General features: G+C 37.0%; 1 protein-coding gene across 6 annotated transcripts in view; it reads left to right on the forward strand.

The window, feature by feature from the left end:
• Positions 1–27,629, forward strand: part of HGF (hepatocyte growth factor) — an 80,813-nt gene that overhangs the window by 12,850 nt on the left and 40,334 nt on the right. For 4 of the 6 annotated variants that reach the window (XM_077863857.1, XM_077863856.1, XM_077863854.1 and 1 more), the window contains 4 exons: positions 927–1,041; positions 6,050–6,192; positions 11,956–12,076; positions 13,449–13,567. In XM_077863857.1, coding sequence (XP_077719983.1) covers positions 927–1,041; positions 6,050–6,192; positions 11,956–12,076; positions 13,449–13,567 — 498 coding nt within the window. Of the gene's footprint in view, positions 1–926; positions 1,042–6,049; positions 6,193–11,955; positions 12,077–13,448; positions 13,568–13,963; positions 14,031–27,629 lie in introns of all 6 variants that reach the window. The other 2 variants (XR_013360300.1, XM_077863855.1) reach the window with 2 other exon arrangements.

The raw sequence follows: 27,629 nt of genomic DNA on the forward strand, positions 1-27,629 counted from the left end.
TAATTTAAAACCTAGTATAAGACCATTTTAAGAATTTTTCTAGGTTGCTAGCAGCTGTATATACTATTATTTGATAGGAACATGCAGCTTTTTTTTTTATTTTAAAGATTTATTTATTTATTTGTGATAGAGAGAGAGAGAGAGAGGCAGAGACACAAGAGGAGGGAGAAGCAGGCTCCATGTTAGGAGCCTGACATGGGACTCGATCCCAGAACTCCAGGATCGCACCCTGGGCCAAAGGCAGGCGCTAAACTGCTGAGCCACCCAGAGATCCCCATAGCTTGTTTAAATTTGATCGCCCTGTAGTTTTGCAGCTGAAAAATTACCAAAAATATAGAAAATAATAATCGACATAATATTACTGTCAGCTAAATATACACATACATGCATAGTTTTGCAGCTGAAAAATTACCAAAAATATAGAAAATAATAATCGACATAATATTACTGTCAGCTAAATATACACATACATGCATATACAAAAACTTAAATGATTTTATTGAGAAAGACAGGTTATTTTTATTATGTTGAAGTTACCCTTTGAATTGAATAGATTTTATCAATTACTTAATGTTTATTCTTAACATTTTCTTAAAGTGGTCTATATATGTAAGCACATCATTCTGTCAAATTGTTTGCCTGGCCAGTTGTGTGCATTGACTAATCTACACCAAGAACATAGACTAATATATGCTGTTACCTAGAAATATACTCACGAAATTAAAACTTCTCAGTAGTCTTTTTTGTTTTATATTATCCTGAAATGAATGATTTTGAAAACAGTAGAAGTTTTAGGCAAGAAATGTCAAAGATTTGAGATAACTTACATACGTTAATTACCTACAGATTTGGATCGGATTTTATTTTTTAATATGTAGCATATGTTACACATAGTTATACAATTTTTCTCTGCTTTCTTTTGGTAGACTACATTAGGAACTGCATCATTGGTAAAGGAGGTAGCTACAAGGGGACAGTGTCTATCACTAAGAGTGGCATCAAATGCCAGCCCTGGAATTCCATGATACCACATGAACACAGGTAAGAAAAGCATGAAAAAAAGAGCTTGGAGGCTTTCTTTTTTTTATATGTGTGTTAGCAACCTCATGTTAGTCCTTTGGTATAGTCCTACCGTTTTGTAATAACTTAGCAAACTTTGCTGAATTGCATTAAGCCAAGGGTCATGTGGCTTTGTGACTGATATCCAAAGGTGAATACATTTATCGTTAAGATGAGGCCTAACAGTATCTTACCTCAAAAATGTCAGCTTATACATCTTGGTGTTGTTGAGGAAATAATGAAAATGTGATTTAAAAAAAAAAAAAGATTTTCCTCCTCCTCTCTATGCCTTTTGGAGCTAGAGTGGAGAGGTGGACTGTGGTATAAACATGACGGATCAGATTCTTACCTGACCCAGGGCCGGACTGTTTGGTACACAACCCTGGCTTAAACATTAGAATTACCTGCTATGAGCCCTTAACAAATCCCACCACCCAGGCATCGACACAGACCAGTTAAATTAGAATATTTTAGGGGAGTAACCCAGGCACTGGTATTTTTTTTAAAAAGCTCCTCAGATGATTCCAAAGTACAGCCAAAATTGAGAACCTCTGCTAATAACTCATGGCAGAGATTGACCAGCTTTCCCATTTCACTTATTTAGTGACTGGAGAACACTTCTCATTCCTTGGAAATTAAATGTCTGCACTTCAGAGAAGAATTGTGTTCATTACAACAGATGAATGCTATTTAAACATGGATAAACATATGAATCCATGGGTTCATTAGTCTGAGAGTCTTAATCATCATGGAGGGGAAACATAGATTTTGAATACTCACTAAAGAACTAAATGTAGCCACAGTTTTTCAGGACCTGTTTCAGAAAAAAATTCAACAGGAGCTAAGGTAGTTTAAAACAGTTCTCCTTGGTCAGGAAATGTATAGGAAGATTTAGTTTACCGTGCTGCAAGTTCCTTGCTGAGTAGTCTCTCTTATTTATCTTGTTTAATCCCCTCAAGAACCACATAGTGGGTGGTTTTATTAATTCTATTTTATATACAGTGAAACTGAAGAACAAAGAGCCTTAGTGACTTTTCAAAGTCATGCACAACTAGTAAGTGCTCTGGCCAGAATCTGAGCCCAGCCAGTATCAGTGTATAAGCTGTGTTTTTAACATGATACAGGGCATGAGCAGTAGGACACATGCTGTGACTTGTTTTGCAATAATGGTGATGACTTTGCCTTGATGAATTCACTTTTTAAAATTTCATATTATTCATTTTTGAGGAGCATAATTATGCAAGATGATTTTACTTCCATAAACAGACATGAATTAATTGGCCCACTATAAAGAAAAGGAGTTAGTTGCTCTACACTGGGAACAAATCTGTGGTCCCTGCCTAATTAACACCAGCTAGTAAGTGTCCACGCTGATCAGTTTACAGAGTTTTTAATGACAGAAAACAACTGATTTTTTCCCAAATTAGTTACTTATAATAATACACAAATACCTCTGAAACATAATGTTATATTACAGAGCAAAAAAAACAATATAATTGGTTTGTTCCATCATAAGGATTTGCATGGTGTCACTCTCATGACTTGATAAGAGGAAAACATTTTATTTAAGTAGGCAGATCTAAGTTTTTCATGAACAAAGGAATAGCATTTGAAATCAATCCTACCCTAGTTGAGCTCACTAGACTGACCTAGTAGAGGTCTTAATTTCAACCCAAATTCTCTATGATTGTGATTCTGTGCTAGAAAAGTACATGTGAAATAGATCTCCCTGGGAACTGGCTTCCCAGTCCAATCAGTTTTTTTTACCAACAAACATTTCCTTGTGGTATAGAGGTTTAGGGCTGAGAGAAGATCTTGTATATTAATCAAATATTTTTTCTTTTTTTTATATAACAATGGTAACAATTTTCATCAATTAACAGCTTACTGGCTTATCTGCATGATAGCTTAACACTTAAAGATTAACTTTATGGGAACTAGAAAAAAAATATATGTGTGTCTTGGGGAGTGATTTGTAGACTCCTAAATTGAAATATTTTACAAGTGATTTAATGGGAAGATGATGATAGATGATGAAATTAGTATAGAAGCTTAACCAGAAAATCAGGTGACTTGATATCTACATCTATATCCTTCACTGGCCATCAGCATTCATTAATGAAGCAGATGATGGAATAGATCAAGGTTCCTATGAATGCACTTTATATTAAAAGAAAAGAAAAGATGGCTAGCACCCAGAAGACCTAATTTATATTTCAAAGTACTTTTGGATTTAACTAAGTTTTAAATATTTCTTTACTTCTCTCTCTTAAAGCCTGGCTGATAATGACAAAGAATCATGAATAGTATAAATGTGAATAAAAGTTTATTACAGAGCCTGTTGCCTGGCCAAGGGCTTGTGTGTAATAGTTTCTCATAAACATTTGCTGAATGAACACATATAAGTGAAAAGAGCAGGCTGGCTTCATCCCTTGGCTGAGTATAGCACACTAAAGAGAAGCAGGCTATGCTTCAGAACACACACAAAATACCCCCCAGCAAATGTGGGTAAAAAGCCATACATGCCAAAGAATGAAGGGAAGAGAGGACTAGACTGTCATGAATGTCCTAAAAAGGAATTTCATATGCATTGACATAGATATGGATAGCAGCACCTTTTCTTTTCAGTTTCATTTTATTAACTCCAGTGAGAAAACTTTATTCATATTTCTGCCCTATCTAGTTCTGATTTCTACTTTTTCTGTCTTCCTTACTTATATTTTTACTACTAAGCCATTGACTGATTCATTCACTACTTCACAGCTTTTTAGCTTTACAAATCCACTGGCAAGGAATATGTGTTGTGTGTGTGTGTGTGTGCAACAACAATCTCTAAAATCATAGATAACATGTGTATTTCATTTCTCTTAAGTAAGCTGAATACATAAAATGAAACAAGAGGATGTTATACTAATCAAATTCATTCCATATACCTTATAAATTAAGAAGTAAAAAACCCAAAGAGTAAATAAATTAGGTAGGGACTAAGGACTTGTGTCATATAAGTAGCCAAGTGATATATATGGGACAACAATGTAGATTTCGTGATTAACAATAACTTATTCTTACTACTCTACCAAGGTTTTTTTTTTTTTCATAAAATACAGTTATCAGAGCATTTTTTGGGTAAATTTATACTTTACAAAAACCAATCTGAAGTAAAAGTCGGTTTTGATTCTATCAGAAAAATGACTATTTCACTATAAATTTACTATGAAAACTTGGAAAACTGGCAAAATTGAAAGAAAATTTCAAGCAACGGAACAAACAAAAATTTCAAGCAACGGAACAAAACAAAAGTATCAGAAGCTATTCTGGAATAAAAGGGCCAAAAATAAGAAAAAAGATGCTTTCTTTTTCCTCTTAAAATTAAATATACTGTTAAGAACTGTGAAAGCATGATGTGCTTTAATTATATTATAATTTATGCTGGTCATATGGCCTTAAGTCTAATTTTTGTTTCCCCATATTTAAAATGCTAAAGAAGTAAGGATATAAACTCTACCTAAAGACATTTCGCAGTTACAAAGTACTTATAATACCGGTTTCCTTGAAAATGTTTGGTTAGTAGTAAGTCTCTTAGAATAGATTTTCTTTTTGACCAATAATTTATATTTTCAGAAAAAAAATAATTTATATTTTCTGAGGGACTTAACTCTGGCTTATTTCATGTCCAAATGAAAGAATTCCATTACAAAATATTGCTTGGTACCCAAAGCCCGTTCATACACATTTTGTGCCACAACACAACAAAAAACCTGATGACTTCTAAATAAGTTTCCATGGGTCAGAAACACATTTGGATGGTTTTTACCTAGAGACTAAAATCCTTTGACTTCATTAGAAGTGCTAGCTAGAACTCAAAAACTGATAAGCGTAGAAATAAAGCTTTGTAGCAACAATTGGATTGGATATTGAAAGTGTAACTGGATTTTGAAAAAAAAAATGTTTAGTGTTACCCACAGATGTATATTCTACTTTACTTATGATTTTTTTTTTTGCATTCAGATAAAAGCATCATTGAGGTCAATGCCATAAGCAGCACAGACGAATAAAGAAGGCTTTGCATTTTTCTGAGTTTGTGTTGAAATATTTTATGCTGATAAGAAAACTATAACTAGGGCATTAGAAATTTCAAGTGAAGGTAATGCATTGCAGTCTCTGCACCCCGTGGCAAACTGTTCCAAACTCAGTTTGGAAACACTAAACCCCAGTAGCAGTGAAATTTACCAAAATTTTTGAAAAGAATTAATAATTCTGGGTTTTGCTACGACAGGGTAAAGACTACTAAGTGGCCTGAGGTTAATAATAAGTAGCATTTATTGAATGTCCATTACCCTGTCATGTCTATGAACTCCTGAGGACAGACACCATGTAGAGTGTAAGTCATGGTCACACTCCGTGTGCAGGTAAGCTAGAGGCTGAGAGAGTCTAACTTACCTGCTGGGGTCTCTGGTTAGTACAAGAGAGAACTGAAATTTGAACCCAGGTTTAATTTGATTCTAGACCTTTTGTTTGTGTCACTTGATCAGCCTGTTTCTAAACAGCGCGGGAGAAAAAGGGGGCTGTTCCTTATAAGAATAGCAATAAAAAAAAAACAAGTAATTATCTTGGAGAAGCAGCATAATCAGGAGATTTCAAGGCAATTGCCCCCCCCACCCCCCCACTCAATCATGTGCCTTCTTTGCGTGGAGCTTTGAAATTGTGATTTGAACAGTTCGGTTCTAGAATGATTGGCTATTAGCAAATCCAGAGATGAGTCACTGTGAATGACGGTGAACGTGGGGATTCGGTCAGGCCAATCTGTAGAACATTCAAGTATTTTAAGAATGGATGAAAATGACAGTTCGGGTTACTATGTATGGAAGGAGGAGATAGAACAGTGGATTTCTGTACTGTAGGAAAGACTTACCCACTAATGAGTAAAATGAATAGGCCAAAAATAAAGTTGCATGCTCTTATACTGTAATGATTATCATTTTAAAACTAGCTTTTTGCCTTCGAGCTATCGGGGTAAAGACCTACAGGAAAACTACTGTCGAAATCCTCGAGGGGAAGAAGGGGGACCTTGGTGTTTCACAAGCAATCCAGAGGTACGCTACGAAGTCTGTGACATTCCTCAGTGTTCAGAAGGTAAATGAGCCTGAATGCCGTGGGGGGCGCTCTGCTCCCGCTTTGTGTAGAACTGCAACTCGCATTAAAGTTAACAGAAACGAATCCAACTATAATAAATATGTCCTTCATTCAAATGCGACTGTAGACAATTACTTGAGCATTTTTTACACAATGTTTTCAAAACTGATTCTCATCAGATTAAGACAGAAGGGTTGTCAGTTTGAATTTCACCAGAGCCTGAGGCATCCCTCTGGGGAGAGCAAAAGCTTGGGCTTCCTCATCTACTGTCCCGAGTTCACATCCTTCAATCCGTTCCCAAAAGTCACCTGAGAGGAGCTGAAAGACGCTTAGCTCTTTAAGAGTGATGCTAATTCTATTCAGCCAGCACCTGCTTCCGCAGAACTTGTGTCAAACTTACTCTGAAGTGGTGTGGCAAGAGTGTCTGAGCCCAGAAGAGAATATGGGAAGGGGTCGCTGGAAGTGCCTTACCCCTGTGTGCGTGTTGGTGAAAAGCAGATTTGTTATGTAGACTGACGTTAAACACCATTGAGAATAGGACCTGAAGAGATCAAAGCGGTAGAGTCCAGTGGGTCTTGAAGGCCGGCCCCCAAGTCCATGTGTGTCTTGACCTCCTCTCCCAGCAGAAAGGGGCACTGTCCTTACTCTTGCACTGGAAGACTGAATGCCTGACAAGAAGGAAGAGTAACCACTTCAGCATTGTATGTGGTTTCATTTTTCTTAATTACCTGGCCACCCAGCAGCTGGCTTTTTAGTTCTGTCGGAAACTAAAATTCTAACAATCCAAATGAAACATGGATTAAGTTCTGATAGAAATTTAGTAGGATTTGGAAATACTTGGGGGTAGGGGGCTGCTGGAATGCTGTCCACTTTTTATAGTAAGATACCTTACCTGTTTGTTATTAACCACATTTTTTGAACTATTTTTCCATAAATATCCATTTAATATTAGGTTGATATTTATCACATGAAAAGGCCATTGTTAGTGAATTGTCATGGAGAAGGTGAATTTGTTTTCTGTTGTTAGTTAATTTAAAATTCTTGACTTCATGTGCTAGAGTCAGTTCCATCTCTGTTTGTAAATTCTTACTTTCCATTCCATATCATATTCTGTTCACTATAACTTCTTCATTGTTTTCTTCTCTTTTAAAAATAATAAACTGATCTGTGATAACGTTATGAACAAGTCTGTTTTGTATGAGTAAATCTGTAATTAATATTTTAAATGTACACATGGAAGAAAAAACCTTACTTTTTGGGGGGCACTCTCCACTATCACAGTCTTCTGAGGCTAGAGGTCATTGCAAGGAGTTTTGTTTATTGATTTTTTTTTTTTTTTGACCTGGGAAAGTGTTTGCGAGGGAAGGTAACTTGGTCCAACCTTAAATAGCTTAGCACGTATGTTACTTGACTCGTTCATGTGGGAATGTGTTTTCTCAACAATGTGGTTTTTAAGAACCTTCACCGAAACACACTGGCATAGATCTGGACAGCTAGACAATGTAGGATAAATCTGCTAGAAAAGAAATAATTGGAAAAATTATATTTCCAGTTATCCTCATCTCTGTAGAATGTACATCTCTATCATCCTTTAATAATTTAAGGTCATTACACGTCCCTTAGAAAAGGGCATTGCTCATTACTATTAATGGCACATGATGCTGTTGGTCACCGTAGCACTGTGGAAGATAAGCTTTTTCTGGAAGGAATTAGAAATCTGACAGTAGTTGAGTAACTGTCCTGTGAGAGAAGTAAACCAACACCTGCCCTATAGGCTAAACATATTTCAGGGAGTGTGAATTGAGCTGTGATATTTAAATTCATACTATATTAAACAATGAGTTGGTGGGATTTTACAAAGAGGTTCTAAAATAAGAAGCCCCGTCAATACATTAATAGAGAAAAACAGAGCTATTTATAAAATAGATAATACAAAATATGCAAAATAGTGTAAATGCACTTTTTTGAAATTCTCATAACGTTATTAAGCTCTTGGCTAAATAATAATCTGAAATTTATCAGAAAGCTTTGTTCATAAAAGAAGTGTATCTGATATCCAATGATTGAAATTATTTTTTCATAATTTAATCTTTTAAACATATTAAGCATTCTAAGAGAAAATGAATACTTTTAGCACATTTAGAACTTTAAAAAATATGTAAAGAAAATAGCATTAATGTTTAACTCAAATATTATAAAAAACTGAAGTGTCTAAAATCCAATTTCTTGCTTTAACATTTGCTTGGGATTTGGAACAAAGCAATCACCAGTTATTGGAACAGATGTCTTTTTAAATGACTGTCAAATATTCAAGTAAACACATTTTATTAAGCCATAATTATTATTTTTAATACCTTACACTTAAAATCCCAAATAATACTCCTATAACTCTATGTGCATAATTTCATATTCTGTGGGGAAAGACTTTTAAAAACAAAGGTTTAAATAAAGCAATTATTTATAAATGTGGGTTTGTGAAGCTATTCATATTTCAGACATTTAGTTTTGCTGAAGTAATCATCAGCATGGATTTTTCTGAGAGATATTTCCAAAAGAGTTGTTTTAGTCTGTAAACGCAAATCACTGGTAGTTTTATGACTAAGAAAAACAGAACACAATAATTTTTGAGTTAGTTGGGTAGTATGACGAGAAAGATGCTAAATTAATCCTATTTTTACTACAATTCATGTGCAGCTAATATAGTTTTCTACTTTCATTTAGGCCAGGGATATATTTAGGAAAACTACTCTAGTTATGACTAGAAACATTTATTTAGTTTGAGTTTATGTGATCTGGCAAAGTATTTTGCTTTTGTTGTTTGTTTTTAAAAGGATAAACTTGGTGGAACCATTGAATAATACACTGGCAGAAATAGAGCCAAAAGGAGATAGAGTGAGAAGGGTGATTCTCACCCTATGCAGTGTTCTATAGATCCTACTCTCACCTACCTCCTACTCAAGTCCCTGATTTCCATCCCTACTGCTTGACTTTGAGCTTGGACAACTTAGAAGTTTCTTAGAATTCCAGAAGTTTGAAAAGTGATTGTGAGTTTAAAATTTGGCTCTCTTAAGGTAATTTTTATGAGTAACCTGATGGTTTGATGCAATAGTAAAACAACAAATTGTTCAGCCTGAGTAAGATGGTCAATCTGCTTGCTTCCCTTCTCCTCATCCTCCAATAGGTAAGAATACAACAGGGCAACCTACTATTGTAAACAAGAAGGCAGAGGGTAATGAAGACAATGTTGAAAAGGCAGGAGGTTGACTTTCTAAAATTATTGCTAGGAGTCTGTCTTAAAAATATGACCAATTAGAATGCATAGGAAACAAATTAAGAAACATGGGACGAAAAGATAATTAGGAAAAATGGAATGAACACTGGACTGTGGGTCAGAAGACCTGTGTTCCAGGCACAGCTCTGACATTTTCTGTATTAGGTAAGTCCCTTAAAACTTGTGTGAGCCTTGTTTTCCTCAAACAAGGAAGTCATTGATCAAATGACTTCTTAAATGTTAAAAGTTCTGAGTAATCAAAGAATTATAACTATAATATATTTGTCATCTCAGTTCTATCACAGGACACATTTTATCCCCACCCCAACAACAACTTTCATTGCCTACCAAAATCTTACATTATTCTTGCTGACTTATTTTTTATTTTTAAAAAATCTCCTTAAGTCTGCAACTGCATCCATAACTCTCTCTTCACCTTGCTATAAACATAACATACTAATTTATGTTTCTGTACCATTTTATGGGTTTTTTTTTGCTCCATAATAACTTATTCAAATCTCATCCATACTTCAATATCCAAGTAAAATCTGTTGTCTTCTAAAAGGCCATTACCACCAAACACCTAGAGCTTCTAGAATAGAATGAATTATCCACAAACTTGCTATTCAGTATGAAGTCCAAGGACTAGAAGCATCAGCATCCTCTGGGAGCTAATGACTGATGCCACCCTGTCCTGATCCTCTGAATCAGAACTTGTTCTTTAACAAGATCTCAAAGTGACTTTTATGCACATCAAGGTTTGGAGAAGCATTGATCTACCACACTCACCCTATAAAGCGGGTGTCTTATAGAATCATCCATTTCATCTGTAAAACTATTTTTCCTTAAGAAAATTAAAAATTCTGAATTTGAAGAAAAATGCTTTCTAATAATCCCCACAGTACAGCTTCACAGAAAATCATTTCATTCAATCTCATTAGAAAGGGATGTAGTCTTATCAACTGCATCTGCAAAAGGAGCTATAGTCTCCTTTACAAGCTTAGAGACTGTACACGTGGAGGACTTATTTCTCATGTGTAACCATAGCATTCTGTTCCACTCTTTCGTTCAGTATGAAGGAACAGAGAATGACAGATACCACATCATTTTCCATGAAGACATCAGACCTTGCATTCTTTTGAAAAAGAGAACGAAGTAAATCTGTACCCCATTCGACCAGAAAGCTGAAATGTGATAAAGCATAACCTATGTTGAGCATTTTAATGTGGAAATAATGACCTTGGCCAAACAGAGCACCTCTCATTTATAGTTCAGGTGCTTACGGACTATAGTCTGGGGAATCTCAGAGTCAAAAGAGAGGAAGCTGAATCGGTCCCTTGTCTTAGTTCATAGATTAAGCTACATAAAAAGAAGTAGATGGATCAAGCCAAGTAGTCTCCTGTTTCAGAAACTTAATAGTTAACGTCCTACTATTAGATGATAAAAATGAAAGGCTCAGAAGTGATTACTCTAATATTACATTCCAAATTATTACAAATAGCTTATTAGGCTAGATAGCAGCAGATAAAGCAAAACATTGCTATCTTGGCTTTGCTTTGGCTAGAGCTAGACGATCAGTAGTCACAGGATACAAATTATGTGTGTGGGGAAGTTAGCCGGATTCGTCAGAAAGCCACGCAGTGATGTATTCCACAGGATGCCTGCTCTGCTACAAATCAACCTGTCCATTTGAGAAGTCTCATTTTCAGAGAGCTGATGTGATTCAGAGGTTTCAGTGTGACATAAGAGGCCGGCCGATAGAGAACTATTAATTAACCTCACAGAATCATCAGTAGGATCCTACATAATAATATGAGTTTATACATTTTAAAACAGTGAGTGCGGGGAGTTCAATAGCAGGGCGTCTTCTGTCCTAGTCTAGATAGGATCGTAAGCTTGCCCAGTTATTCAACACAGATGCTCAGTAACAGAAAGGAGCTATGACTTCTTTTAAAATATCCCTGTTCTTTGAATAGCACCAGACTTATGGTTGGAGCTGATCTCTCAAGTTAACCGGGTCCTGATTTGGGCATTCACCATAGGGGTATGATGTGTACTCATTTTAAATTGTGCATTTCCTGTTTATGTGTTTGGGGGTAAGTTGAGAGAAGAGAATTCTTCTGCTGTCAAGATTGACACTGAAACCTTCTGCATTTTAGACCACCAAAGGGTAGATCTCAAGGGCCTCTCTTCTCTTTCCAGTTTCTGGGCACCTTTTGGACAGCTATGGAAAACTCAGAGCCATTCTGGCCCTGTGGTAAATTTGTATGACACTAACCACACAAATCCCAGGTAAACTATAGGAAGAGCTCTGCAGGGAGTATTTTATGCCACTCTTTATGGACATTAGACCTCCATTCAACATTAAAATGGTACATAAATTGTTCTAAAAACTCTTTTTGCTAAACAGGTGATTTACAGCTCAGTGGAACAGTGGAGTTCTTGATTTTGCTGTCAGAAGCAATTAACATGCCATACTTTAATTTTATTAGTTGAATGCATGACCTGCAATGGGGAAAGTTATCGAGGTCCCATGGATCACACAGAATCGGGCAAGATTTGTCAGCGCTGGGATCATCAGACACCGCACCGGCACAAATTCTTGCCGGAAAGGTAAACACTACCAAATTATCCTTTCAGTGATTCTTTTTGCAAACTGTTACTTGCTCCGTGACAAACTGCCTTAGAAATTCTCTTTATATCATGTTTTCGGGATAGTCTTGGGGCAAAAGGGACTTATGACGAGGTATAAGGTATATGGGAATACTGGCTGCACTTTTGACTAGTCTCTGCTGAGTAGATGGAGTCCGCAAAGTCATAATGGTCCTGAACACAGGAGCATCAGTGGGGTGCAGAAGGGGAGCACTAACAGAAGCTTCCTCTTTCTCTTCCACGACAGGAAAAAGACAGAGGCTCATTAAGTAATGACCATAGTCCAAGCTATGAGAGGAGGCATTATTGCTAAATACAAGCCATTGTCCTTCTAAAGCCACATCTTCAGTGACTTAGGTAAAGTGGGGTCACGTGTGTGACGCCATGATCTAGGTCATGCCCATAGAAAGGGAATGAAGGTGGAGCAAACAATTTCTTGGCTGCTTTATCCTAGTGTATTTTGAAATTGCTAATCTGGAGAAGTCAGGCAAACAAGTCTACTTTTCTCCTCAGGAATAAGTTTTAAGCTTAAATGGTTCAAAAAAAAATACATGTCTACTTTGGCTCATTCATTTCATATGAAATATTTTAGTTGACAAAAATTCCCTGATTTTATTATAAAGATTAAAATACAAACGATTATAGGGAAAGCTCTACCCCTCCCCCCTTTCTGAAAGGTGTTTTTCTTATCTTTTTGTTTATTTGTTGTTCTCTTAAATTAAAACTGTGTACTGTGGGTTTCAGTGTATCTCTTTGTCTTTTAAGTGAGCGCAGAAGGAATATGGTAACAATTAAAATCAAGTCACCAATTCAGGACCTTGTTAATTTAAAAGGAGGAGGGTAGAGAGAAAGTGGTGTGATGGAGTTTCTCTCTTGCCGTGGTGGAGGTGAGGGCATGACCTAGAAGGGCTCTATTTTCAAAATTGAGCAATCATTAGTAACAGAACTATTGAAACATAACTTTCAGTTTGAACTTTAGGCCTGTCCCAGAAAAGGACCCTTTTTCTTAATGAGTGTTCTACCTGAGGTCATGTTTATATAATCTGTCCTTAATTGGGCTTTGTGAGAAGGAGATTCAGTTTGGGCCCTCAACTGGTGGACAGGTATCAATGGGTCTAAGTTATTTGCAAACGGAATGTATCCTGTGCTTACTGGATCCCTAAGCTAGCAGATGCAATAGTTGATCATTAGCAGTTCTTGTGTGCTGTAAAGAAACTCTCTTCTTCCCCCATCTAGTAGTATCCAAGCTAGGTCGAAAGTTATTTTGTGAGCTGAGGGGTGGGTGGTGTTTCCAGGCAGATTTACATGACACTTTTCTTGGTGTGGTTTGCAGATATCCCGACAAGGGCTTTGATGATAATTATTGCCGCAACCCTGATGGCAAGCCGAGGCCATGGTGCTATACTCTTGACCCTGACACCCCCTGGGAGTACTGTGCAATTAAAATGTGTGGTAAGTTAGGGTCAAATTTATTGCTTCCTTTTCCTCTCGCAGACTGGATCTAAGCAAGCGATTATTAGGGAGACAGGTTAACAGCTATTTCACTTGATGCTTTAATTGTGTGTAGGATTTAATTTAAGAATGTGTTGCATAATTCTACCCCAATCTTTTGCATTTTCAGTCATTGTTTTGAGAGCGATAAATACTCCAGTGAACACATACACACAAAGCATTTGTACTTATGGTATAAAGGTCTCAACATTCTCATGTTATTTAAAAGAATATCCACGGAGGGAGAAAAAGATCAGGGATTAAGTGCAGTATCCTAATGTCATTAGGGCCATAAAAGCCAGGAACTCAGATTTTTACCTTCCAGTCTAGTATTTTTTCCATATCTTTCCTCCCCAGACATAACATGAGCTGTCAACTGACCATGAACCTCTTCTGGTGAATGATAGAATCACACTGAAGAATAGTAAGTCTGATAGAACAATCTCCCAGACATCGTGAAGCTCTAGAGGCTGATGCCCACCTCCCTGGCTGCCTCGTCCACAGCCTGTATTCTGTACCAACCTGTCTTTAGCTGTGCTGTGTTTGTTTTGTATGTACTGGCCTTTGACCAACACTCCTGAACTTATGATAGAAGCTTCTTCCTCATTGGCTTTGTGGTAGCTCTTTAGATCTGTATACTTTGTCCTCTCCTCTGTGGTTAACTTACACATTTTTGCTCTTTGAAATAATACTGGATACTCAGATGTAGACATGCTTTTATTTCTATGAGTACAGGTCTTATTTTTTCAGTGGATCCTAAAATGCTTTAAGACCAGTAGAATCACACAAATTTAGTAAAGTAATGTAATTTAATAATTACATTATGAATTGGCTTGATGATATAAAGATATGCATATAGAGAGGGATATGTAAAGACAAATGTCTACATAAGATTAAGTACCAGTGCCCAAAATGATGGGTGGACAGTTCTGAGCATAGGGATAGGTATTTGCTTATTTCTCTAAAATGGCCTGATGGGGATATCCCTTTGAACAAACTTAATTCAATATTGTTCACACTGTGATACTGCCAAGGTACATTTCTCTCCACAGAGACCTGCTGCTATAAGGAAATGTTGTGGGCAACTCAAATAAAGCCCGTAGAAAGAGGATGTGTCTGGCATATGTGAAATATGCAGAATCTGGTAGGCTCTCCATGTGAACAAAATGTTCCAAGGACACTGAATCATCTGTTTGGTCCCTTAAAAGATGACTCTTGTGACAGTGTTTCTCTGTATAGATTGGGTTAGTTTTACTCATTGACTTTGAAAATCTTGTTAGGCTTTACATTGTTACAGACTATTTAGGTACAACAAACCAACATGTTTCCCTTCCCTTTTGTGTGTGTGTGTGTGTGTGTGTGTGTGTGTGTGTGTTTTAGGTGCTCTTACAAATTGTCTCTGGAATAAAATCAGTATAAATACAAATACACACAGACATGTTCACGTGTATACTCACAGTCACTGTTGCCTATTAATTTACCAACCAGTGTTTGGTTATTTTAAAAGATGTTGTGAGAGAAAGGAAATAAAATAAATATGACTCATCCTCACTACTAGATAGATTTCTTTTTCTTTTCTGTCCAAAGAAGGGTTGGCTAATTATGCAACTAACAGGCAGTGATTCAGATGGCTTTGTTAAACAGAGGATGATGTTTATAGGATGTTAGTTCTAAGAAAACGGTGGTAGAGTTTGTAAGCCAAGCCTATATAGTTAAGAACAAAATAATCTTTTAAGCATCAGGAATATGTTAGAACTGTTTCATTACAGGAAAGCTTTTCGTTTGTAAAATCATATATGGAGATTACATTTTTATTCAAATGAATAAAGGTTAACATTCGGCAATTCTGGAGAGCATATGAGATAATGTTTTATGAGTATGCTTCCAAATAGTTTGGCTTACATTTATAGCACAGCCTAGAATGCAAAACCGAGACATGTGGTGATGGTTTCAACCGTGTAACAGTTTTCTATCGCTTCATAATGAATTACCAACAACTTAGTGGCTTAAAACAATGCATACTTATTCCATCATCATTTCTGTGGGTCAGGAGTCCAGGCATGACTCAGGTGGGTTCTCTGCTTAGGACATCCCAGGGCTGTGACACAGGTACCCACCAGGTCTGGTGACCGGCTGTCTTATTTAAGACTCAGTATCCCATTCCAAGTTCACTGGTTCACTGGTTCAGTCTCTTGTGGTTTCAATGCCGAGGTCCTTAGCTCCTAAAGATTGCCTGGTCCTTCCTGCTGCATGATCCTCTCCACAGTAGGAAGTTTACGTCTTCAAGGCTAACAGCATAGCTTTCTGCTGATTTGAGCCTCTGCACCTATATCCTCTTTTAAAGAGCTCACCTGATTAGGTCAGAACCACCCAGGGTAAGTTCCCTTTAATTAACTTAAAGTCAACTGATTAGGGAGTTTACTTGCATCAGCAGAATCTCTTCACTTCCGTTGTATGACGTAAACTAATTACAGAAGTCTCCAAATTCGTGTCCGTGAAACTCACGGGAACACAACAGAATCTTGTTGGGAGTCTGTGGGCATGGGCAACTTGGAGGTTCAAATTCTAGCGCCTTTACTTCCCTGTGAATTCTTGCCCAAAATCTTCTGCTTGAGATGCATGTGTTCCTAAGGGGTTGGTCAAGTTCAAAATCCTACCTTTCCATGCACAATTGCCCTTTCCTGCTTTGCTGAGCAAAAGCAAACTGCCCATCCTTCCTGAATTTTAATGCAGTGCATTGTCTTGGGGTATAAAAACCTTCGGGACACTAAGCCAAAGGACCTTTGAAAATACTATTCATGCTGCTGATCATTTATGTGTTATTAATAATCACACAACTGTATCCAGAATATATACATATATGTGTGTGTATGTGTGTGTGGTATATACGTGTATTTATCTCAGAATTCTGTAGCCACAGAAATTTAAATAATTAATTTCAAAATATAAAAAAATCTTTCAGAAAAGTATGATGGGGTGAAGAATAAAAATCTCTCCAATATAAAATGCATTAAATTCAAATAACATTCCATGGGTAAAGTGGAGTGGAAAAAAAAAATGATTCGAGGAGAAAAAGAGCTTGATAATGTACACCTATCCAGGTACAGGTAGGTATCAAATCACTCCTACTTCGAGTCTATTAATCCATTTAAAAGTGTGATATAAAAATTTTGGTTTCAAAAATGTCAGTAGTTAACATATGCTAGAAATCACATCTTTTGCAGCTATTTAAACTTACCATTAAAAATGTAGGTGTCAACTCAGAAACACGTGAGAGAGCAAAATACTTTTTCAAAATTCTTTTAGTAATAGAAACAAATAAACAAAGAAAAAAAAAAAAAAGCAAAACCAAAACACCACCACCAGCTGAAGACCACTGAACCAGAAGCATCCTTTCCATTCCCAGTAATTGGTCTGGAGGGGACTGAGAAAGGAGGCAGGTGGGTGTGAGCAGAGCTGATTTGAACAGGCCGGTCATGTGAATTAGTGCAGCAAGCAGTGAGGATAACAAGGCGAGGAAGGATGGGAACAGTACTGAAGAGGCTGAGTGCCCAATATGTAATGACAAATGGGATGTAGTGGGAAACAAGATAGGAAAAGAGGAGAGTCTTAAAAATTTCCTGAGTCATTGCCTATTTGAGGAAGATGTAACTTTGAGGAGAAAATCAAGAAAGTGTAGTTCTTCTTATGCAGGTGCTTAATCTCTGCTCAGAACACATCTAAGTTCGATCTTCTCTGAAGGTCATGCAAAATCATAAGTAAATAGTGGCAGCAAAAACTTTTGTGGTGCCAGCAATTCCAGGGAGCATACAAAAAATACAAGGAAGATTGTCGGCCCCTTTTCCATAGGATTTATTCAATAAATATTTACTGGCTAGCTCTTATACCTCAAACACTTTTCTAGTCTGGAGATATAGAGGTGAATACAACACTTGAAGGCCTATGATGAAATTAAAATTTCAGGGCCTTGGCTCCAATTAATAGGGTAAAAGCTGACATTGCCTTGACATTGGCATTATCACACCTTTCAGAGCCAAAGTTTTGAATACTGCCCATTGTTCTTTTTATTTGTTAAAAAGCCGGATGAACCACAGATGTGTTCCTGGCACTTTGCATCCAACCTTTTAATCCTACAATTAATGAGTGCATCCCTGAAAGTGCAGGACAAATGTGGCTCGTCGCCTGACAAATGTGGGCCATGGTGTCCAGTGGCAGGCCTTCTCAGTTACCCTTCACACCATATTCCTCACAAGATGATTTCTACCCAGATGGCAACCGCTCACAAATATTCTAGCCATATGCCATTTAAAAATATATATTACAGCTTTATTTGAAAATTATACCTCAAGAAACTGCGGAAAAGCAGTTTCAAAATTTTATGAACAGATTGCCTCCTTCTGAGTGTGTCTGGAACAGTATAATATACATATATTCAGGTCTCTTCTAAGAATTATTGAATCAAAAGAACAGACAGGGGTAGAAAGGAGGGAATTGAATATTTTAAATTTTCCAGAAGGTTCTTGCACACTTTAGCTCTGGAACCACCCCTGATGTAGAGTGAAATAAGCAGATCGTCTGAAGAAGGGGCAAGTGTAAAGTCCAGATGCTGCATTGTGAGGCTTTCCATTCCTGAGCCAATAGGGTTTCTATCTCAGTCAATCAGTGTGGGGTTCCCTAGAGGCACAGAGGGAAAATGCACATACCCAAGGGCAAATCCCATCCTCTGGAGGTTGGTGGTCCTTACCACCAACCAAAGTGGCCGGGTTCCTACCATTCTTCAACATCACATCACTGCCCAAGGCCCTGTGAGCAGAGTCCAGCCATTCCCGTTGCTTCTGAGAGAATTCTATGCCCCACCCCTGAATGTCATCCTAATTCAGACTCCTAATCCTGTATTCTTCTTCCCCTACTGGGCTCCTTCCTCAGGCAACATGAGCATGTAGTAGGCAATCCATCATTTCAGGAGTCAGTGTCACTCCAATTCAGAGTTTCGGCTCAAGTCCATCATCTTCCTGTTGAAGTGGACTCACAGAGTCCCATAGAGAGAGTCATTTTGCTAAGTTATGCTGAGAAAGTTCAGTGAACAGAACTGGGTGTAACTGAACTCTGAAATCCTGGCCTGAAGGAGCTACTAGCTACCCACTAGTGGGGCTGTTTTTATTGATCTTCTCCCTTAAAAACTCCATGACCATCTTTCACATGTGCTCCACACAGTGACTTTGCTCTGCACCATCCATGTCTGGGTCTACCTGCCTATAAAACTTTAACAGATTTCCAGGTATATGGAATTTTAAGACATTGCAAATATATAACAAGACCAGAAATCCTGCATAATACCTGAATAAAGTACTCAGTTTCTCATGATTTTCCTCTGTAATAACTTTATATTCTGAATAACAGCTTGTTCCGTAGATTAGTTCACGGCTTTTCAGAGAGAAATAATAATATTTGTAGGGAGTCATTCTATTTTTCTGAAGTGAAAATGGCTCCCTGGCAATTAAAAAGCTATCTTTTGGTTGATGTGTCGTAGAAAATCTTACTGATTATTCAAATCGGTTGTTCACAAACTTCTTGAACTGAAGATATCTTTACACTCTACCTTTATTGAGAACCCAAATTGTGTATCTGGGCTATACGAATCAATGTTGACTGTATTGAAAGTTAAATTATGAATTAAAAAATATTTATTCATTAAAAATAGTAATCTCATTGGATGCTAATCAATACAACATATTTAAAGTGAAAAATAACTGAATTTTTCAGAAAAATTGGGAGAAAAATGGTATTTAGATTTTTTGCAAACTCAGATTGCAAATTTTGCAAATTTCTTCAGTGTTACTTAATTAGAAGAAGATAGCTTTGTATCTCATGTTTCCTTTTGCATTCAATTTTTTGGAACATAAACACCAAGTGCATCTAGGAATTTCACTCTCTAAAGGACAAATGACATCTTAGCATTGTTATGAAAGTAGCTTTGATCTTCTGAAAGGCTCTCTGGAACCCCAGGTATCCCTCTGCAAACACCTTTTTTTGCTACATGTCAGCCATGTAATCCTGATGTGGTCTCGTTGGAAGATACTTTAACTGGCGTATACGTGTTGGCTCCTCCAATTGTTTTCCACCTCTCACCACCAGTGACTTACCCAGTTGGAGATTTCTGTCACCTGTCACTTGTTTCTGGTATTCTTCTTTTATCTTGTAAGATGGTCTAATCTGAGGTTCAACTCTCTTTTGTATGACTGGTACCACCATTATGTTTAACAACCAAAAATCTAGAATAATTCTAGACATGCTCTTTCCTTCACCTCTCACATTTGGTCCATCATGAAGACTTGTCAATTTCATCTTGTACGTACCTCTCAAATCTGCCCATTTTGCTCTCTCACTATCTCCTTTATCCGAGAGAGTGCTGTTGTGTTCTTGAGTATTTAAATAGCCTTCTGAAAGGAGATGAATCCATGTTTACTAGTTTTTCCCTTCAATCCCTTCTTCACACTGCAAATAGAATGATATAGAAATCTGCGTATGTCATTTCCCATCCCTAGCACACCACACACACACACACACACACACACACACACACACACGGTAAAAACTCTTCAGTGATTTCCTTTGACCTCATAACAAAGACAAAACAAAACCATCTTACTAAAAAAAGCTTATCCCTAACCGACTATATGCCCCCATGCTATCTACTCCATCTAGAATCACTCACTTCCTGTACTTTATATTTTCCATATTCTCTTTACAGTTCCTTTGCCCCTGCCATCTCCTCTGCCTTGAACATTTTTTTCTTCTTACCTACTTGACAGCTACTCATTGTTCAAATTTCAACTCAGTTACTATCTCCTCAGTTATCATTTCTTCATTTGACTCCCCTGACTTGGTCAAATTCCTTATTATGTATTTATACTACCATAGACCTCTCCTTCTAAGTACTTCTCAGACTCTGGTCTTTACATTTGTTCTTGAATGAATGTTATTCCTACAGAGTGATGGGTATGTACATCTCCTGGAGTTTCTTCTATGGTTCTAGATTTGCATATGACAACTTACTTATTCTCAGACATTGCCACCCAGGAAGATTTCTCCTTATCATCCTAACTCATCCTGAGGTTTCACGCTTCCCTGAACTACTGTTGCTCGTATGTACCTCATTGTCTTTTTTTTATATAAATTTATTTTTTATTGGTGTTCAATTTGCCAACATATAGAATAATACCCAGTGCTCATCCCATCAAGTGCCCCCCTCAGTGCCCGTCACCCAGTCACCCCCACCCCCCACCCACCTCCCCTTCCACCACCCCCTAGTTCGTTTCCCAGAGTTAGGAGTCTCTCATGTTCTGTCTCCCTTTCTGATATTTCCCAGTCATTCATTTGGGGAATATAAAAAATAGTGAAGGGGAATAAAGGGGATAGGAGAAAAAATGAGTGTTCCTGGTTGTCTTGATGGCTTTTTCTTTACCAAAAGAGAGACAAATTTCATTATGCTCTACCTTATTTTTCTCCTCCTCTTTCTTTATTGTTAAATTCTAGATACAAACATGTTCAAGACCATTTTATTAAATTTTTAACAGATTACTATGGTGTAGTTCATATAATCTGCATACATTTAATTTATATAATTTGATAGGATCAAACATATGCATAAACCCATGAAACCATTTCCACAAATAAGGTAATAAACGTATCTATCATTTCCAAAAGTTTCCTCCTGCCTGCCCTCCGCTTTTTTTATGTATGTCTAAGAACACAACTTGAGATCTACTCTTGACAGGTTTTTAGCATATGATGTAGTATTGTTTAACTATAGATACTATGTTGTACAGATTTCTAGTTCTCTAGAAGTTACTCATCTTGACTAACTGAAACTTTATACCTGTAGAGCGACTCCCCATTTCAGAAACGAGACCTAGGCAGATTTTTGATAGCTTTCTATTCAAACCATTGTTAGAGACTGAACTATGCAATTCCCCCCAACCCTACCCCCACCACACACACACAAATTCACGTATTTATGCCTTAAATCCCCAATGTGACTATATTTGGAGATAGGGCTTTTAGGAGGTAATTAAGGTTAAATGAGGTCATAAATGTGGGATGCTAATCTGATGGATTGAGTAGCTTTTTAGGTAGAGTAAGACAGACCTCCTCTTTCTCCTCCATATGAGGATATGGTAAGAAGGTGACCATCTGCCAGCCAGGAAGACAGCTCTCACTAGAAACCAAATTGTCTGGCACCTTGATCTTGACCTTCCTAACCTCCAGATTTGTGAGAAATACATTTCTGTTATTTAAGCTCCTGAGTCTATGGTATTTTTGTTATGGTGGTCCAAGCAGACTAATACAGGCATGTTGCCATTGGTAATGAATACAAGAATCCTTCCTTCCAGTAACCAATGTACATTGGTGTCATTTTAAAAAAATATGTAACCTTGTGTGTTTGTATGTTGGAAAAATAATTTTAGCAAATTATTTTCTTTCTTTTTTTTATTTAAAGATTTTACTTATTTATTTGAGAGAGGGCTAGCAAGAGAGAGCATGAGTAGCAGGGAGAGGGAGAAGCAGACTCCCCCCTGAGCAGGGAGCCTGAAGTGGGGCCCGATCCCAGAACTCCAGGATCATGACCTGAGCTAAAGGCAGATGCTTAACAGAGAGCCCCCGCAGGTACTCCCCCTAGTTATTTCTTTCTTAAAGAAAGCTTTTATTCCTCTGTAGTTTACTATTTTATCCAAGGCTAGAACAGAAATTCATAGAAATAAAATCTTATTATATTCTGAGTCAGGAAAAAACAATACCATCAATGACTCTCTCAAGCGAAAGGTCTTATACTTGGAGGTCTTTTTCAAGATGACTTGAAAAAGGAATAGAGTATAGAATTGAAGATCTTTTTTTAAAAAAAAATGTACTTATTTAGTCATGAGAGACAGAGGGAGAGGGAGAGAGGCAGAGACACAGGCAAAGGGAGAAACAAGCTCCATGCAGGGAGCCTGACGTGGGACTCGATCCCAGGTCTCCAGGATCACACCCTGGGCCGAAGGCTGGCACTAAACCGCTGAGCCACCCAGGCATCCCAATTTGAAGATCTTTAATGAAAGTCTTCTCTTGAGCATTTTACAACAGAAAAGTCTTGGATAAAGTCCAAGGATAAGTTTCAGATAGGACTTCTAGGTCCATGTGGAAAACAAACGTGCAAGCAATTTGAGGTTTGTCCTTTGGAAGTCTTTATACTACTTTTCCATGTCAATTTTAAAACCAGAAGTTCTTTAAATTTTCATTGAGCCTGATCTCGACATTCATAGCCCAAAGAGCCCAAGTCTGTTGATGGGAGAATAGCTTGACACACTGTTCTCAATCCCCAGGGACCTCCATAAAGTAAATCCTATGTTTCAGTGGCTCTTTAGTAGCTGAAATGGGAATAGAAGTTCGTTGGGCTGAAGTATTCCAAGGAATAATCAGGTATTTGTCCAATGGCCTATTGGACAGCTTGCTTCTGGCTATCGGCAAAAGAACAGCAACAGTTTGATACCACTGGGGCAGAAGGGGAACTATAAATGCAAGGATTTACTTATTGTTCATGTAAAGGTTATGGAGCTCTGGGCATGGCTCTCTATAATATACATGTGCACTCATACACTCCAGTGGCATTTCACAGACCTCTGCCAGGGCTGGGTAGTTTCTCAGCAAAAATCTGACTAGCCTTTCATAGAGAAATAATCAGAGTTGTTACCAGTTATCTTGTTCTAGTGGTTTTTCTGTTGGTGGCAAGATGTTCATCTCAAGGTTTAATGTTCATTCTCTCAAAAAAAAAAAATCTATTTAAACCTCAAAGTTCCCTACCAGATATTATAGCAATCATCATAACACATCCATACCAGCAGGGTGAAATTCGTGTTCCAAGAGGCACCCATTTGATTATGTTGTAAAAGGACAGTGAAAAATGTCAGTAGCACATGTTCTTTGTAAAGCATTTTCAAATAGAAAACTTTGTGTCAATCATCAAAGAAAAACACTTTTTCACTCATAGGCCACTAAGGATCATATAACTATTTTTGCATTTGCTCCAAAGGATAGCCACTACTGACACCCTTGAACAAATGTGTTTTTTTGTTGTTGTTGTTTTTTTTTTTTTTTTTTTTTTTTTGTGAGGAACTCTCTTATTTGTCAGTTTCTAGTATTTTCAACGGTTTGGTAGACAGACTTGCAAAAATGTATGAAGCTTCATATGAAACTTCACACAACTTGATCAACTTCAGCTGATATTCAGGGGTGTTTCTGTGTATCTTTAACACTTTGGTTGGCCGCTGGACACTTCAACATCTTCCCTTATTCAGGTCCCACTTCAAAGTTTTAAGTCCAAAGGAATAGCGTTCCTAAAATGTAGTAGCTTTTCCCAAATTGACTGGTATGAAACATTTGTTTTTGCATCAAGTTTTGCTATTTATACAGTAGGATAAAGGAGTCCATTTAATTGCAATTCAAGAATAATTGTGTTTGTAAAGGGACTATGTATGTAGGTAACAAAGATGAAACATTTGCACCCCAAGTAAGGAGTCTTAATGAAAGACTTAATAAAAATCATTCACATGGTCCCAGGTGAGGGGTCTATGAAAAATCATCAGATAATATGTATTCAAATAATATGCATGAAGTTTCATAATTCCTATTACTGATGAAAACTAGTGATCTTGTTGTAGTAATATATCTTTTTTTGGCCTTTGATATTTATTCTATATATTACCACCAGAAATCATGTAGTTTTTGTTTATGAGGTCACTTTTAGCAGCTGAATGTCAAATCGGATAAATACAGATATGCTAACTTCAGAAGGGCACTTGTTAGTTAATGAAAAATATTATCTCAGTACTTCTATTTTGTAGTTAAAATTATAAGAAATATTTCCACTGAATTAAAACACAAAAATAAATAAATCATCAAGTTGCTTGAGATTATGTATTTAAAAGTTATAGATGCTTATTAAAATAATAGTTAAAAGAATATTATTAATTAGATTTTTAAATATTTTGTTGAGGCCTATCTTCGGCTACTGTAACAGAATACCATAGACTGAGTGGCTTATAAACAACAGGTATTTATTTCTGACAGTTCTGGGGGTTGGGAAGTCAAAGATCAAGGTGCCAGAAGATTCATCACATGGTGGAAGGGGTGAAGGAGCTCTGTGGTATCTTTTTTATATAGGCATTGATCCCACTCATGAGGAATCTGCCCCTATAACCTAATTACCCACCAAAAACCTCATATCCTAATATCACCACATTTGTGATCAGGATTTCAACATATGAATTTTAATTTCAAAAAGTTTGAATTTCCACCAACACATTTAAATCTGTTAAATAGGGTCACCTGGGTGGCTCAGTGGTTGAGCCTCTGCCTTTGGCTCAGGTCATGATCCCTGGGGTCCTGAGATCTAGTCCTGCATCAGCTCCTTGCAGGGACTCTGCCTGCTTCTCCCTTTGCCTATGTCTCTGCTTTTCTCTGTGTCTCTCATGAATAAATAAATAAAATCTTTAAAGAAATCTGTTAAAGAATCCAAATTACTTAAAGTAAATCCAAACTTGTGTTTTTTATTTACTCATTTTTTAAAAATATTTTATTTATTTATTTAAGAGACAGAGCAGGGAACCCTGGGTGGCGCAGTGGTTTAGCGCCTGCCTTTGGCCCAGGGCGCGATCCTGGAGACCCGGGATCGAATGCCACGTCGGGCTCCCGGTGCATGGAGCCTGCTTCTCCCTCTGCCTGTGTCTCTGCCTCTCTCTCTCTCTCTCTCTCTCTGTGTGTGACTATCATAAATAAATAAAAATTAAAAAAAAATAAAGTATTCATAAAAAAAAAAAAAGAGAGACAGAGGAGAGGGAGAGAGAGCATGAGCAGGGATAAAGGCAGAGGGAGAAGCAGACTCCCCGCTGAGCAGGGAGCCTGATGTGGGGCTTGATCCCAGATGCTGGGATAATGACCTAAGTCAAAAGGCAAATGCTTGACCGACTGAACCACCCAGACGCCCCTTATTTACTCATTTTAACTTATACTGTCTTAAAGTGAATATTTAGTGATTTCTTAAATTACATCAAAGATTTTAAATTATACTAGTGAAAGTTTAGAAAAAATTGTTCAACAAAATTATTCAAATGAGGATTTTATGATTGCTACTTTTAAAAGTGAAAGAATCACTAATTAAAATTTATTGGGGACCTCTGCAGTTGAGGTGCAAAATTAGTACCAACAATTAGGACTCAACTTGACGCTGGAATTTTAGTGGATCAATCAACAGTGAAATATTTTCCTTAATATTTTTATTCAAGTTTTTTTTTTTTTTAACCTGGGGCTTTTTACTTGGGGTTTCACAGATATTCAAATTAGGAAAAGTTTTCATCTTCTACTAGCCTTAAGATTATATGGTTCCTCTTAAAATTTTCTGATGAACATGTAATTACTCATTGAATTTTCTAGGTATTGATTTCTTCAAGAATTATGATAATATTTGTTTAATTATCTCTCCTTTTATTCAAAAAGTACAGTTAAATTTGTTTTGAGTTTAAGGCTCTGAATTTCAATTGTCATGAGTTATGTTTACAAAATGTTGCTTTAATAAAGGTATTCATGAAAAAAGTTACTTTGAAAATCCAATTACTCTTGTCTAATAGCACATTCTAGAAATTATCTCTGATTTTTAATCTTATATTGACATCTTAGTGTCCAAGAAGCAGAGCATGTTAATCTCTGATGGGCTCAGCCTCTAGCTATGTTCTCAGGGAGATGTGGTGGACCCATATCTAGCCAAAGGCTGTCCCGATTGACCTTGAAACTCACTAAAACTGGTTTTTTTTAATTACATGTTCACAATGTCAGAGTAATACTTGAGAAAAAATGGGTCAGTAATAAACAAATAAAACCAAACACACATATATACGAAGGAAAGTAAGACAGTAGAAGTACCCAAGATAGACAATGAAGTCCCTAAGAAGATTAATTGAAGTGCTTTTGCTCTAGCTGTCCTAACTCTGACCTTCCTCCCCTTGTCTGGATTCTAAGTCCTAACTCAGTTTGCTTCCCAAGAACTTGTGCCCAAGAAGTAGGGGAGTAAAAACTTTTCTTCCTAAAATGTTAGGGTGATGAATTGATGGGTTCCTGGATACACTTGTTTTTGTCTTTTTTTATATCATAGCTTTGTAACTAGCTATGAAATATGTCAGTAAAAGCTTGAACTTTTAACTGTTTTAAAGTTATCATCCTTTAAAGATGTTCCCTTCATATATACCCAGTATCCCCAGATCATTTAACAGTTAAATCATCAGAAATAGTAGCTTGGTGACATTTGTTTCAATAATATATAGTTCCTGAGGACCTGTGAAATCCATCTTACTTTTCTATTTCATCTAAGAACTTTAATTTTAAAGCTTTTTTCCCCTTTACTATCACTGCCTAGGATTTTTTTTTAAGATTTTATTTATTCATGAGAGACACAGAGAGAGAGAGAGAGAGAGAGAGAGAGAGAGAAGGGCAGAGACACAGGCAGAGGGAGAAGCAGGCTCCATGCAGGGAGCCCGTCGTGGGACTTGATCTCGGGTCTCCAGGACCATGCCCTGGGCCAAAGGTGGCATTAAACTGCTGAGCTACCCCGGGCTGCCCAGAACTTTAATTTTAAAATCATAAAGGACTTAGTTAACTAGCACTGACTTTTTCTATACAAGTCATTTCTTCCAGGCCAATAATTTTTGTGCTTCCTGAATTGATATATGTTACCAATATCAGAACATATTAATTCTCAGAAATCAACTCTCAATGAGCACTTTGGGAATCGATCTCTGGACATTTTGCTTATCTTCATTTGAAGTTCCTTTTAATTTAAGGTATTTCTGAGCCAAATTTTCATTCCCTACAGTAGATACATAAGAAATAAAAACAAATTTTAAAAGGAACTGAAGAAAAGTTATTTTAAGGGCAATTTTTGGAAATCTGTTTATACAACATATTCCAGTGGTTGACATGCTCATTGATTAATCCT

This window comes from Canis aureus, chromosome 21 (genome assembly GCF_053574225.1).
Source record: "Canis aureus isolate CA01 chromosome 21, VMU_Caureus_v.1.0, whole genome shotgun sequence".
Taxonomy (NCBI): Eukaryota; Metazoa; Chordata; class Mammalia; order Carnivora; family Canidae; genus Canis; species Canis aureus.